Source organism: Onychomys torridus, chromosome 2 (genome assembly GCF_903995425.1).
Source record: "Onychomys torridus chromosome 2, mOncTor1.1, whole genome shotgun sequence".
Classification (NCBI taxonomy): Eukaryota; Metazoa; Chordata; class Mammalia; order Rodentia; family Cricetidae; genus Onychomys; species Onychomys torridus.
In genome coordinates this window covers 16,572,031-16,587,398 of record NC_050444.1, presented here as the reverse complement: position 1 = coordinate 16,587,398, position 15,368 = coordinate 16,572,031, and the positions used below count along the sequence as shown (strand labels likewise).

The 15,368-nt window shown below is 40.2% G+C and overlaps 1 protein-coding gene across 1 annotated transcript in view; it reads left to right on the top strand.

Moving 5' to 3' along the window:
- Slc26a7 (solute carrier family 26 member 7) overlaps nucleotides 1–15,368 on the top strand; it is a 126,623-nt gene that overhangs the window by 76,991 nt on the left and 34,264 nt on the right. The window contains exons 8-11 of the mRNA XM_036178694.1: nucleotides 948–1,095; nucleotides 3,054–3,167; nucleotides 11,654–11,731; nucleotides 12,675–12,770. Coding sequence (XP_036034587.1) covers nucleotides 948–1,095; nucleotides 3,054–3,167; nucleotides 11,654–11,731; nucleotides 12,675–12,770 — 436 coding nt within the window. The remainder of the gene's footprint in view (nucleotides 1–947; nucleotides 1,096–3,053; nucleotides 3,168–11,653; nucleotides 11,732–12,674; nucleotides 12,771–15,368) is intronic.

Sequence of the window (15,368 nt, the reverse complement as noted above, 5' to 3'; positions counted from 1 at the left end):
CAAGAGCTGAGACCGAAGCCCAGTTAAGCTGTTCTCCTTGTAACCTTCCTCCAAACATTTTCTCATCCCTACAGTGGTTGCGGTGTACTTGATTTGGGGTTGTTGGGAAAATTGAATGAAACAGTTAATGAGAAAGAGCCCACACTCTACTCACACAATAGATAGTAAGATACCAACCAGTGTGAAATCACTTCCCCCTTTTTTTTATTTTTACCATAGGGATTCTTTGGGTGTGTGTGTGTGGGGGATAAGTCTCCCAAAATGATAAGGGATACATAAGTGGTCATTTGGCCTACATGGTTTTCAAGGGACAATAAGATGTAATGGCTGGGTATTATCTGAAAAATGTTTTAAAGACGTCTTTGAAATGAAGTTAAGTGTGGTCTATTTTGCAATAGAGAGTAGATGAGCTCTTCCTACATATTTTCTTTAGTTTGTGTAAGCCATGATTAACTGTCTCAAGAAAGGATTGAGTTAAAAATTTAATTACCATAATGAAGTCAACGGCATATTTGGAGATTAGCCTATAGTAAAGTAAGCTAGTGTTTGCCTGAAACTCTGCAGCATTCAAGGGAGGAAACCTAGCTCCAGTGCCAGCCAAATAAATATTTGAAAAGTTCAAATGAAAGGAAGGCCCAGATATGCTTTTGTTTCCTACAAGAAACTTTTGTCAAGTCAGAATTTCTGCGGTATGACCTGAATTCCCCTGGCGTGAGTGTCAGCTAAATGCACGGGGCTCTCCCTGTGGTGTTTCCTACAGTGTTGCTTCTCTGATGAATAATGGTGAAATAACAGGGCTTCTCCGGAAAAGAATGCTTAGTTTTTCCCTCGGGGGTTTCACGCATTCCATGTAAACTTTAGAAACATTACTGCAGTGGAGTTCATGGCAAGTTGTTCCAGAAATGGCAGGAAGGTTGGTGGCTTCAATCCAGTCTTCCTCTTCATAGGATTCCTCCACCCCGCACTCCACCTATGAACAGCCTGTCTGCAGTGCTCACCGAAGCCTTTGGAGTTGCGCTTGTAGGCTACGTGGCCTCACTGTCGCTCGCTCAAGGATCTGCCAAGAAGTTCAAATATTCAGTTGATGACAACCAGGTAGAGTGTGCCCCCAGCCCCTCTCTAGTCAGTGTGCTTTACTGCTACGTAGACTCTTAGATACTGAAAAGGTCAAATGTTTGAAAACACAACTTTTCTAATGTGTAGCAAGAATAATAGGCAGAAGAAAGCAGTAAAGCATCCAAGTCATTCCTGGAAGCTGAGCATCTAGTGTCCCCAGTTTACAATACATTAATTTGTCCATTCCTTCCTTTTATGTGCATGTGTGTCAGAAGGCAGCCTCCAGGATTCAGTTCTTTCCTTCACCGTGTGGGTCCTGGGATGGAATGAGAGCACCAGGTTTTGTAGCAAGTGCCTTCACCTGCTGAGTGATCTCATTGACCCTTAAAACACATTTTTAGACACATATACCTCCATGTTCTTTTATTTGGTTTTAGGAGCGATGCCAAGCATACTTGTCATTTCATGAAACATAACTGATATATAGACACTACAGGGGGTGAAATCCTGTTCCTATGTACTTGAGAGTGCATGCATACTTGTTTACTTAATCTTCTCCCCAGTATCTTTGTCATGCCTCAAGGCCCCACATTGCTCTGTGGGCCTACACAGAAGCTGCAGTGTACTACCTACAAGCACACTGTCACCTGCACACAGAACACATGCTGAAGTTATCGGCCTCAGTTCTCTCTGGATATGTGGCTATTAAGCCCTGCTATAGGTTCCAAGGATAACATAATGAACTACTTTGATGAATGTTTTCATCTACTCAGAAACTCTCAGGGCCTTCCTCCTTTCACACTCAAATCACAGACCTCATTGCCATGACTTACATGGCTGTATGTCTGCAGGATCCCATTTCTTATCTAGTCTCTTAAGATATTTCCTGGCCACACTTTCTGTATCCTTTTTGAACTCACTAGTCGGAATTCTGGCTGATGAACTTTGCACTCACTGTTCTATTTCCTGTGGATCCTGTCCCCTCACATGTCTGTCCAACTTTCTCATTCAGATCCTCACTTCATAGGAAGACCTCTGTTGACCAAGCTCCTCAAATCCAGGCCTCTCTACACCGTTCTCTACTTGCTGTCTAAGTCTGTCTATTTGCTGTCTATATTTTCTTGTCAGAATCACATCTCTCAGGCCAGAGATGATTGTTTACAGTAACTGGTGTCAATAGGGGCAGGCAGGGTGTTAGGAGTTTTCATTTACCCAGTAGAAGCATGGTGACTGGAGCAGGCCCTGGTGAGGAAAAGCCTATGTGGATGCACACTGGATTGCATCTGGAGTTTCTGGGAGGAGTCATGGATAGCTGTACAGTTGGGGGCTAGACATGGGAGGATACGATTGGGATTCGAGGACCCTGTAGACCAGTTACTGAGTTTTCATTAGCCATCAAATGTAGATGCCAAACAGCAGGTTGGATATAGGAGTCTGAAGGTCAGGAGAGGAGTCCCCACTGTAGATGTAAATGAGGGAATTGTCCATCTATATCTGTGTAGTTAAGATGTAGATACACAAGAGAAATAGTCCTACATTGGCAACTGGTGGGATAACAAAGGAAACTGAAAGTGCCAGTCAGAGAGCTAGAGGGAAGCCAACGGAAGGGACCTTTAAAGAAGGATGAAGTTAGTAACTGTGGCAAATACATCTTTATACCAGGAATGGGAGAAGGAGCCACTGGAGTTAGTGAGGCAGAAGTTGTGAGGAAAGGGTGGGAACAGAACCCTACTGCTGTGATTGAGAATGTAGACCTGGACGATCGAATTTCCTCACAAGTTTGTTGTCAGAGTTGAAAGGGTGATGTGCTCAGAATAGTCTTAGAGGATTACAGTCAACGAACGCTGGCTATTTTTATTATAAACTGTTGCATCTCAACTGATGAGAAGAACAGTAATTGTGCATAAACCGGCTTCATTCTTTGACAAATTGTACCTGGGACCCTAGAAGGGATTGTGATAAAGAAATGTTCTATTCTCCCATAACTAATCTTGCAGGAATTTTTGGCCCACGGCCTCAGCAATGTGATCCCTTCATTTTTCTTCTGTATCCCAAGCGCTGCTGCCATGGGAAGGACAGCTGGCCTGTACAGCACAGGAGCAAAGACGCAGGTAACAACCGTTCCGCAGGGAAAGAGGGGCCATGGGGCCGCCATCCCTTCTCAGACTAGAAGACAGAAGCACTGAGCCTTGAAAATGTTGCTAGTTTGTATTTCCTAAGCGCTTCTGGAAGCCCTCCCTGCTCCCTCTTCTGCTCCCTCTTTCCCATTCTCTCTCCCTCTTTTTCTTATCTTTCCCTTTAACGACTTTCCCACAGGCTCAGTGATTCTAGGAGCAAACTGCTGAATTCTGCACCCATGGCAGTTTTATTATTAGCAATCTTGAAGCCGGGGCTCCATCTAGTGGTGTCTCAGTTAACCTAACCAATCTCCATGACAACCCCCCCTCCTCCCTCCCTCCCTTCCCCCTTTCTTTCTTTCTTTCTTTCTTTCTTTCTTTCTTTCTTTCTTTCTTTCTTTCTTTCCTTCCTTCCTTCCTTCTTCCTTCTTTCTTTCTTTCTTCCTTCTTTCTTTCTTTCTTTCTTTCTTTTCCTTCCTTCCTTCCTTTCTTTCTTTTTCTATTTTGCTCACTTTCTTGAAATAAAAAGAAAATCAAGTCTATGCAGAATCAGTTCTCAACACTAACATTGCAGGTATAACAATGAGCAAATGTGCCAAAGTACCATTCTATATATGTGAATGTTTGGGACTAAAGAAACACTTTATATGTGTGTGTGTGTGTGTGTGTGTGTGTGTGTGTGTGTGTGCATATATTAGGAACTCAAAATGATTCATTTTTTTTTTGCAAGCCTGATCTGTATTAGGCATTTTCTGCATAATGGCAGGGTGATGATGATGATGATGATGATGATAGAGACGATGGTACTGATGGTGGTGGAAACAATATTGAATTATGTGTCTAATATTATGTGTGTCTAATTTTTTATATAAATGGACTCAATCTCTTAGGCAACTCATTGAACGTTGTAAGATTATTCTCCGTTTCTGTGTGAGAAAGTTGAGGGAAATGTGGGTGAAGTAACTGATCTGGGTGTTGTGTGACAAAACTTTTCCTAGGGAGACCCAAGACACACACATCTACTCACCTCAGAGAAGGATCCCATAACAGATCTATGCATGTACAGTGCAGATATCAACAAAGTCCAACTTGGAGAACTAATATTGGGGTTGCACATAGTAATATGTGTGAGGGATTACTTATAAGAGCAGAAATGACTCAAAGACGATATACCACCAAAGCCCACCCCAGCATGGATGACAGCTCACAAAAGCTGGTAGTTGGGATCACACTGCACAGCCTGCAGGCAGCTCAACAGGTTGGAGAGTGTCCTTTCTACGTGCCTCAGTTGGTCTAAACATTTACAAGTAGCTTATCTAACTGGTTTCTGCTTCTTCCAGGCAGATGGTCTGGTCTCAGGGTATTTGCACCTTTGCTTGTCTGCAGCCGACCCTCTGCAGCTTTTATTCTTTACTCTTAGAAGGGAGGGGCCTAGTGAATCTGGTCAGTTTCAGAAACTTCCTGAGGCTTCTTTGAGTTGTTTATTTTCTGGCTTAAGGAGCTTCTCTGCAAACTGCTATACAATACCAGGTCATAGACATAGGGAATGGCAAAGCTTGGATTTAAACTCAGAGTGATTGCACTCTTAACCAATGACCGATCAAGAAAATTGATGTATATCATAAGAAATTGACAATAACAACTAACCATCATTAAACAATCCATGCATACAAAAGATTTGAATGGGAATCCATAAACATTTTTATGTGAAAATTAAAACTTTTATTAGAGGTTTATCTTATATTTAATATAGTTTTTAAGCTGTAGAAAATGCATAAGAAAAGTGTAGATTTGCAACCTTGGGGGCAAGTACCAATATAAATACAGATAAATAATAAAGTAGTGAATAAGACTGATACTATACACCATAGAGCAAAGGAACACATAATCATCAATTTTAACAAATAATAACCATAACTTAAGAAGCAAAATTCTTATGTAAGCTTGGATTTCTGGCATTCAAATATAGGTTCATAGTGTCTTTTGGTTGGCACAAACCTTTTTTTGTGAATTACTCTTAAATGTTTGTGATCATTTACTTTCACAACTCCTTCCTGTAACAGTCTAGGCTTCTATAGATTTTTCCCAGGATCCCTTATAAAAATGGACTATGTTAGGTTGGTCATTTTCATGTTTAGGCTCAATGAGTGAAAAACATTAAGGTTCTAGAAGCTAGGCTTGCCTTCTGGTGCCATCACATGCACCAGTAACTCAACTCCTCTAGCTTAACAGACTCAGCTGATCAAGGAGAATTATTACTTTATAAAGATTAAATGAATCAATATATGCAGAACTAGTGAAACACCTAAGCACATACAAAAAAACATTCTTGAAATGTCAATGATTACAATTGATTTTATTACGTTTTTATTGTTTTTAAGTAAAGGCACCTGTGTGTCTGGGATGGCCTTCTCCTGGGATGGTTTTCTCATCCTAGTTGGCCCTCACTTGCTGAGGGTGATTGAGGAAGATGACAGTGTCACTGTCTTATGGACAAAGAGGCTGAAGTACAGCCCTGAGGTGGCTTCACCACAATGTGTGCTGTCTCCGGCCTTAGGTGCTTTGCATGCATTTCTGATCCCTGTATCAGCAACAAGAAAACTCTGTTCAGCCTTTTAACTTTCAACATTGAATGCTTAAGAGAAAGAGCACTTTAGAAAATTTGCCCTAGGTATACAATCTGAGCAGGTCAATAACATCATTTACTAAGATGGGGATAGAGAGGGATTCATGTTTGAATGGTTAGAACAAGAGAACATTTTAAAAGGCTGCTTACTTAATAAAGATTTTTTTCTGCAAACTATATATTGAACTTCAAAAGAAATGAATCTAGCAAAACACTATAAAGCCCACCAGCAGAATATTGTCCCGATACCCTGCTTGCTGAGGTGAAAACTGCTTCCTAACCATGCCTGTCCAATTGCAAGAGAATCCGAACTAATGTGCATGTTTGAATTGAGGATGATTTGGTATCCATTTCACACCTTTTATGTTGTAACCACTAAGTGTATATAAGTATAGTTGACAACTGGTGTGGCTAAAGAGAGTTCTAACCAGATCTCCAAAGTTTGGCTCTGAATAGGCTACTAGTGAAAGCCTTTTCCCACTCATCATGATTTCACAGCACAGGCCCTTCAATGGCTCTGCCTCTCCTAGGCCCTGGAACCGCATGCCCACTAAATTAACCTGGCACACATAGAAGCCCTTCAACTTTTTATCTAATTAATTATAACTCCTCAAAGCACAGGTGATAAGCACATTACCCTTATTAATTACTTTACCACCTACAACAGTTTCAGTATTCTCATAGGAATACTTCACTGTGATATTTCTATGCAGTTATCTATTTAAGGCTGGAGGTGTAGCTAATAATAGAGCACTTGCCTGCTGTGCACAGGATTCAATCCCCAGCTCTACAAGCAACAGCAAAGAGTGATCTTTCTGATAAAACAAAAACATCATCATTTTTCCTTCAGTCCCAGGAGAGGCTTTGCACAGTTCAGTAATGTATTTTTTCTACCCACTCTAGTGCTTTCTTAGACAAGCCTTCTCAGTCACTTAGCTTTGCCTGCCTGCCTGTCTTTCTGTGTGTTTGTAGATTGTCCATGTCCATGTGTGTGTAAATGCATGTGCATTTGCAGGTGTGCATGCCCATGTGTGTGCAGAGACCAGAGGTCAACCCTGGGTGTCATTCCTCAGGCACTTTTCACCTTGGTTTTTAGAGACAGGGTTTCTTGTTGGCCTGAATCTTACAAAGTAGGTTAGGCTGGCTGGCTAGTGAGTTCCCAGGATCCACTTGTCTCCTCGTCCCTAGCACTGGAATTGTAAGTGTATGCCACCATGCCCAGCCTTTGTGATGTGGGTTCTGGGGATCAGAATCCCAGTTCTTTTGTTTACATGCCATGGACTTTACCAGCTGAGCTAACTCTCCAGCCCAGGGATCCAGTTTGCAGTAGTTCACCCTCAAGACCCCTGTTGTCTGCTGAGAGTTTGGCCAGACAGACCAAAGGCAGTGTGTGTGTGTGGTCGTTAATAAAATTTAAATGTATTGTAATACATTGTTGTTGGAAAAATTCTATTTAAAATCAGGTATTTGGGGCTGGAGAGATGGCTCAGAGGTTAAGAGCACTGGCTGCTCTTCCAGAGGTCCTGAGTTCAATTCCCAGAAACCACAAAGTGGCTCACAACCATCTATAATGAGATCTGGTGCCCTCTTCTGGCCTGCCATCATACATGCTGTATACACAATAAATAAATCTTTAAAAATAATTAGGTATTTGATCACATACTTTAAAGAAGTCCTGTTCAACAGAAATATAATATGAGCTACCCAAGTAATTTAAATTACATAGTGACCACATCTTAAAAAAGAAAACCTATTAAAATTGATTTTAATACATTCTAACTTGCCTCATATGATAAAATTATTATAATTTTAACATGGATTAAAGAACTCTATACAATAATGCTTTTGTATTTTTCTTCAATAAAGCTTAGGAATCTGGTGCATATTTTACATGTGCAGACCAATCTTCATATAGACTAGTCACATTTCAAATACTTAGAAGTTAACATGGCGATTATTGGGCAGGGAATCTGGGACTGTTTTATGTAAGTGAGTAGAAGGCAAAGACTTCAGTGTTTCAGAAATCTAATCGAATTGTCTAAATAGGAATAATAAAAGATACTCGATCATTTAGTAGCAAGAGCTGTAGTCAAAGACAGACACACATTCATCCTCTGTGTGTGGAAGTGCTCTTAGCTGTGGCCTCCTTGTGGATCTAAGAACAGCTTTGGGAAAGTACGACAAACAGCACAAGTGAATACTGTTTCTTATTTCTCTCCTATCTGAACTGGAATGTTAACTCTGGGCGGGAGCTCGGTGTCCCCTGGCTCCCTTTCTTGCACGCTCCTCTTCACTTCCAACAGCAGAGACACATCAGTGCTTTTCAGGGTCTTCAGGAGGATCACAGAACCATGAGGGATGCCAGACAGCATCTGCTGCAGAGGCTATGCAGCCACAACTGAAAACAGCAGCCAGCTGGCATGCTGTTTGGCAATGCTAAGATTGCCTCTGGGCTCTAATTTGCAAAACTGTATTCCTTTTATTCTTCCAGAAGTAGGTTCATTGCTTGCATCTTCTACAAGGTCTTCTTAATTTAGCCATGTTGCCTTGTGTCCTGCTTCTTATTCTTTCTTCCTGCTCTTTCCTATCTCTTTTAAGATTTCACCATTTTTCATAAATCTGTGCATCAGATTAATGAAAAGTGATCTTTTCATAAAGATCTCTGCTTGGGAAGCAAACAATTGTGATTTGTTCTTTCCAAGTAACTATTGTGTATCTATGGAGGACACTAATACCTTTAGTGGTCACCTTTGTTAGTAATGAGCAACATATTATGGTGCTACTGAGATTGACAGCACAGATTAAATGCTACACTTCTTCATCCCCTCAGCCCTGTGAAGCAGAATTTATATGTAATGTTTACATATATACATGTATATAACCTTGTAATAAAACACGAAGAAAATAAAGATTTCATTAACTTTTATGCAGACTTAACTCTAAGACATGCCTATTGGTGAAATTATTAAGGCCACTCCACATAGTTAAAAGGGAGGTTTACTTTGTGGGATAGTTTACAGGGTCCACAGTCCGGCAGTGTTCTCTGTAGAACTCTGCCTGGTCTACCTCTAGCTTCCAGGGTCCAGAAGAGCTGGTGCATCCAGATCTCGGGTCTTCAGATTCCTCTCTTGGCCCCACCCTGTAGGCATGACAGTTTCCAAAGCCTCAATGGGGATTGGAACTTCCAGATCAAAGCTGGAATGGCTACCCACTACACATGACTACTTAAAATTTTAAAACAAAAATTATCATGAGGCATTTAGTCAGCATGGCATGGAAAGTATTGAAGAGGAAAATACCTTGTGGATAGTAAGGATGTGAACGCTTGCCTTCAACATTTACAGCCTAAATCCTTTTAAAACTTACCGAGGACCTTCTTGAATATTATTAGTGAAGAGCCTCAAGGAGTTGCATTTCATTTACTACTAGTTAGTTGTGTAGTTTTTATAGCATTCTTAGTAGACTGTAATCTAACTAGGAACTTTAAAAAATAGTTCTGAAAACCTCTAACTTGTTAACTGCCTCACTTTGAACAACACCAGACTGAGTTGATTATATGTTCACACAATCCCCATTGCCAGCGCTGGGAACAAAATGCTCCACTTTAAATCTGAGACAACATCTAAAATTAGAAGAGTGATACATGTCCTACTTGAGTTCAAGGAGAAAAAATGGACACATTGTTAATAAATAAAACAAAACTCAACAAGTAAGCAAATTCTTGAAAATCCAACTTTTGTGCATTGGGCTTGTCATTAGGCTTATTGTCAGTTTTTAAAACTATTACAACCAAGACTGTCACTTGATCTCTTCTAGAGAGGGGTGAGTGGGAAACAGAGATCCTCCTGGTCCCGCTCCTTCCTACTGCTCTGCAATGTCGCTATCTTCCTACAAATTCACACTTTCCCACCATCAGCAATTCATGACAGGAGTTACAAGAATTTCCCAAACATGTCTGCTTGTGCTAAATTAAGCTTTCACTTAAAAATCAGGGAGTTGGGCTGAAGAGACAGCTCAGCAACTTAGAATACTGGCTGCTCCTCCAGAGGACCAGGGTTCAATTCCTATCACCCACCCAGTGGCAACCATCTGTAAGTCCAGCTCCAGGGGATCTGACGCCCTCTTCTGGCCTCCATGAGTACCAGGTACATAGTGCACAAACATATCCAGAGAAAACATCCATACACATAACATAAAGGAGATTTAAAACACTTGGTATTACCTTCTTACATGTCACCTCCCTTCTCCCTGACCTTGGATGAGTCACCCATCTCCCTGTGTCTCAGATCCTTCCTAGGTATGTTGATTTGAGCTTGAATTCATTTCAGCTCCTAGGACTGAATTTGTTTGCAGGTACATTGTAAGTGTTGGATTGAAAAAGTCCCATGGAGAGGACAAATGTCATTGACGTTTTACCCAAGACAAAGCTTGACAGTTAGTGTAGTGCCCTGTCCATTTAACCATGTGTCTACTAATATAGTCCTGTTCTAACCCAGAAGAATGTCTGACTAGCTGAGTCATCATCATGCCCCTATTTTTTGAACACTCCTGCCACAGCAGGTCCCCCAAAGGCAGCAAGTTCCCGACCATGCTGGCTGGCCCCAGGTGTGCTCACAGGTATGCCAGCAGTTGTTTCAGATGCATTCAATTTCTCTCTTTAAAATCAGGCTTCTAGAGGGTGATTAGCTCTAATAAACACCGTGACTTTTTATGTAAAGCTCACTGTATCAACACAACTATATTTCTGTTATTTCAAAATAGGCATTTCCCCTCCATCCCCTGGCATCCTATGATTTTTCTCTTAAAAATTGTCATTGGTACAAAATTGTATCTTTTGTGTCTAGTTTCTCTTATCACAGTGGTTTTGAGTTCCACACATTAGCTTTATACTGCTGTTTAGAGGATGTTCTATAACCTGTCTATTCTTTCTAGGTCTCTGGTAAGTGTGTGTATAACTCTGTACAAAAAAGACTGGTATCCAAGTACCTGCAGTTGCCACAAGAGCATTGCTGGAGACCTTCAACTGCTCTTGCCGGATTTTGAAATTATTTATGTATTTAATTTAAACTCAAACCTTTCCAGTACAATAAGATTCATCTTCATCGTGAATACCTGTAAGGACCAGTGAAAGGCCTCTTATGATGGCAGTATGGCCAAATGTTTTTTATGGAGTCAGGGACTTCTGCTTCTGGGAAATCAGGTTCGCTGTCATTGCTATGGGAGGCAGGTGGTTCCTTTTGACCTTTATCAGCAGGCCCCGTGGGATAGAATATGATCCTAAAAACTTCTTGGGATTATTAAAATCAAGTCTTTTTGCTCTGGCAGAAACTGCTCCTGCAACCCCATCTGAGCACTTCATTGCCAGAGTTTCTTGTGAGGAGAGAGAGAGAGAGAGAGAGAGAGAGAGAGAGAGAGAGAGAGAGAGAGAGAGAGAGAGAAACACTTTGGGGCAAATGTGTCATTAACAGAAGAAAACCCCAGGCTGTGAACTCTTCAATGGTTACCCACATGACCTTCTAGAAAATACTGAGTGGAATTAGGCTGTAGGACTTTCCTCTGAAGTCTCACTCTCACTTGCAACCAGCCACTGCTATGATGTGTTGTGCAAATAAATGGTGTCCTGTTTGTACGTGTGTACATGTGTGTACTTGTCTCATCACTGACTTCATTTGGTTGTACCAGTTTGTCAACTGTTACATTTGATGTCTCTTCACTGCAAAACACAGATAAGGACAGTCCATGCAATTTCACAATATGCCAATGTTTTGTTTCTTGCCCCTAGTCCCAGTCCCACAGCTTTGAAATAACGATAGAGTTCAAGGCTTTCTTTTTTTGTCTGTCTTGTATTTTACAGGTGGCTTGTCTAATATCTTGCCTTTTCGTCCTTGTAGTCATCTATGCAATAGGACCTTTGCTGTACTGGCTGCCCATGGTACAGTAGTGCTTTTTATGATATACTTCTTGACCTTTAATTAGAATTGTTGTGCACTAAATATCCTGGAGGAAAAAATCCAATAGTACTAAATCTGGAAATCATTTTACTTAAGTGAACATTGAGTACAAGAAAAAAAAGGAACAAACACCACATTACATGAGGGAGAAAGGGAAGGGAATGGTGACAGTCCTCTGGCTCATCAGAGTGAAGTAGAAATAATCTCATGAAAAGTAGACTTCTGAGACTCAGGGTGCAGCTCCACGGTAGAGTACTAACTGAGCATGCACAAATTCCTTGGTTTGATCCCCAGGTGGAAAGAGAGAGGCTTTCAAGGAATTTTGCAGAGTCTGGGCTGGAGGACAAAATCCATTTTCACAGCATAGACACATATTTTATTCAGTGGGTCTCCACACTTACTGGTGCTTCACCTAATCCATCATAAGTCCTGGGCTCCCAAGCAATCCCAGCTGCCATCCCAGTCTTAGCCTCCAGTGTCCAAAGTCCTAATTTTTCAAGGAAGAGGCACCATTCCATAAGATAACTGCTTAATACTCAAGGTCATTTTTCACAGGTATAAATATCTATAGGTGAAACAAATCACTAATATTAGGACCCATGTAACGAAATATATGAGATATATTTCAAATAAAATACAGTGACTAATAAAAGGACCTCCAGCCTTGTGATAGTCACCCTCTTAATTCAGTTTTTCTTTCCTTATCTGTTCTTTTCAACTTGCAACAGTTTTGCCCATGAGTTCCTAAAATTCATGTTGTATCCCTAAAGCATAAAATAAGTTAATTTTAAACAAGAAATATTACTTTAACCTAATTGGTGACAGCTTCTCTCTACAATTTACTTTTAAAAAAATACCTTGGTGCCTTTAAACTCACATTAAAATTTTTGTCCTGCTTCTCCCCAACTTATTTTTCCTTTGCAGTGCGTTCTTGCAAGCATTATTGTTGTGGGACTGAAGGGAATGTTAATACAGTTCCGGGATTTAAAAAAATACTGGAATGTGGATAAAATCGATTGGGTAAGTAGCAGTTTGACCAGACATTTCCTCTTTGGCTTAAGCACATGCTACCAAATATACTCTAATACTTTCTTTGGCAGGAAGCACAGTTAACCATTTGAGACTTGAGTATGCCCAGTTAGATTTTCACAATTTGAAGGAAAGCATGACATTTTTTTCTTATTTTTATGAATATATAATTTGAAAAATTTCAAAGACATACTAGCTAATTTGAGTGGATTGAGGGTTCCAGTTTAAATTATGGATTGATTTTGAAGGCAGAGTTTATTGAGGAAATGCACACTGAGGAATATGATGACTTATTATGTGCATGAAAACCCAGCATTAAATGTATGATATATGGATACAAGGTGGATCTCAATGGTGTCTACATTAATGCCAAAAAGTCTTACAACTTGTCTTCCAAATGGATTAAACCATGTGGAGGATTACATTAATAAGATATCTCTGGGAACAGAACAGATTAGATAACACTAAACACTGAGAAAGTGTGTTTTGGCTAACAGAAATATTTAGTGTACTTACATTCTAGAGAAACTAGCCTACGTAAAAGTGTCCCCAAATATCCTCCCACTCTTCAGGGTGGGTGAAGAATTTCGTGAGTAGCTTCTGTTCCGCCCTACATGGCCCTCGTCCTATTGAAATGTCATGACCTACATTTTCTCTCCTGATCCTGTGCTATGACGCTTTTGGGCATACACTGGTGCTTACTTTCACAATATTGCCTCTGTGACTCTTAGCACAGCACATGGCCGAATCCATGAAGGATTCATAGACTGAGAAAGACTTGACCTGCTTGATATCATTTGTGTAGGAAGAAGGCACAAAACCACAAATTTATTGTTTGCCATAAGGCTTTTTAAAAAACTTGGTTCAAGAGTCGCTCATCTCTATTTTGTGTGTCATTATCAGGTAGTTTCCTAAGAATTCTCATGGAGTTTATATTCCCTGAGTCATTTCATTTTGAAAATATTGATCATTTTGGATACCATAAGAAAATGTCTAAAATGCTTTCCCTCAGGCTCTTTTAGAGCCTGCTATATTTTCAGACATTGATAGATTAGGTAGAGAAGTCAACATAACTCTTGTATTTTATGTGACCTTTCAACATTCTGATAACCTTGGAAGACTACAATTGATTGAAAACTGAGAATAAATTGTGGGATTCCCATATTTTTCTTATCATCCAAACTTCTGAGTATCTGGCAGGTTTATATCTTATGTACAGTTTGGGTTTTAAAAACACATTTCTCATTTCAGATTTTTTTCTTTTATAGATTCATTTTATACTATGCTTTGACTGTATTTTTACATGAGGAAGTTGTCTACAAATGCATTTAATGTATGATATAAACCCAATATGCAAATCTATCTTAGAGAGACACACAAAGAAGTTTACAATGCTGATTCCAGAAGCAGGCACCTTAGCAGGAGGCTGTTTGATAGAAGAGAAAGGAACGGTGAAGTGTGAGGTAGGGTATCATCAGTGAGCCGAGCGTGGTGTCAAGTCATTTTTATTATAATTGAGAGTCTTTGAGAAGAGATTGGACAGGGAGTTGAAAGAGCAAAAAGAGTGAGTGAGGTGTGATTCCAAGACTGCTGACTACAGTGTGTTTGTGAATCTTGGTTTTATTGCTGAGGAATGGTGGAGAAAGAGGTCATTTGCAGATAAAGCTAACAAGTATGTATCTGGGCATGCTGAGCCTGAAAGAGTCTTTATAAACAATTTTAAAACCTGTTTAAGAACTTGGAACTATGGACTAGTGGGATAGCTCAGAAGGTAGTCACCTACTATGCCAAGCCTGGTGGCTTGAGTTCAATCCCCAGGACCCACATGGTAGGAGGAGAGAAGAAACTCCTATTACTTGTCCTCTGACCTCCACACAGGCACTGTGACCCCCCCCCCTCATAAATAAAATGTAAAAATAATCAAAAAGGAAATGAGTTGTGTACTGATTGGAATTGATCTTGAAAACCTGGAGTTAGGAGACATTACATATAGACACAGAGAGGGTTGAAAGGTGGTATGGACATAGCAGACACACTGTCTGTCATTAGTGGGCATTGTGTTAGCTTCCCGGCATGTACTATGGTTGGAATGAACTGATATCCCTCCTTTTAAATGTTTACATTTTGTTTTTAAAGTTTATTTTATGTTATGGATATTTTGCCTGTGTGCATGTCTGTACACCATGCACTATGGCCAACTGAAGGCATAAGAAGATGTCAGATCTCCTGGAATTGGAGTTACAGACAGTTGTGAGCTGCCATGTGGCTGTTGGGAATTGAACCTGGATCCTTTAGAAGATCAGCCAGTACTCTTAATCACTGAGCCCTCTCTTTAGCTTCATATATATATATATATATATATATATATATATATATATATATATATGTATATATTTCTTAGCTGCTTCACCAAAGGTCAGTGGGGTGTGTGTGTGTGTGTGTGTGTGTGTGTGTGTGTGTGTGTGTAAAATATAACTTAAAGCAGTGGTTCTCAACCTGTGGGTTGTGGCCACTTTTACAAACTTCTATCTCCCCAAATATTTACATTATGATTCACAACAGTAGCAAAATCACAATTATGAATTAGCA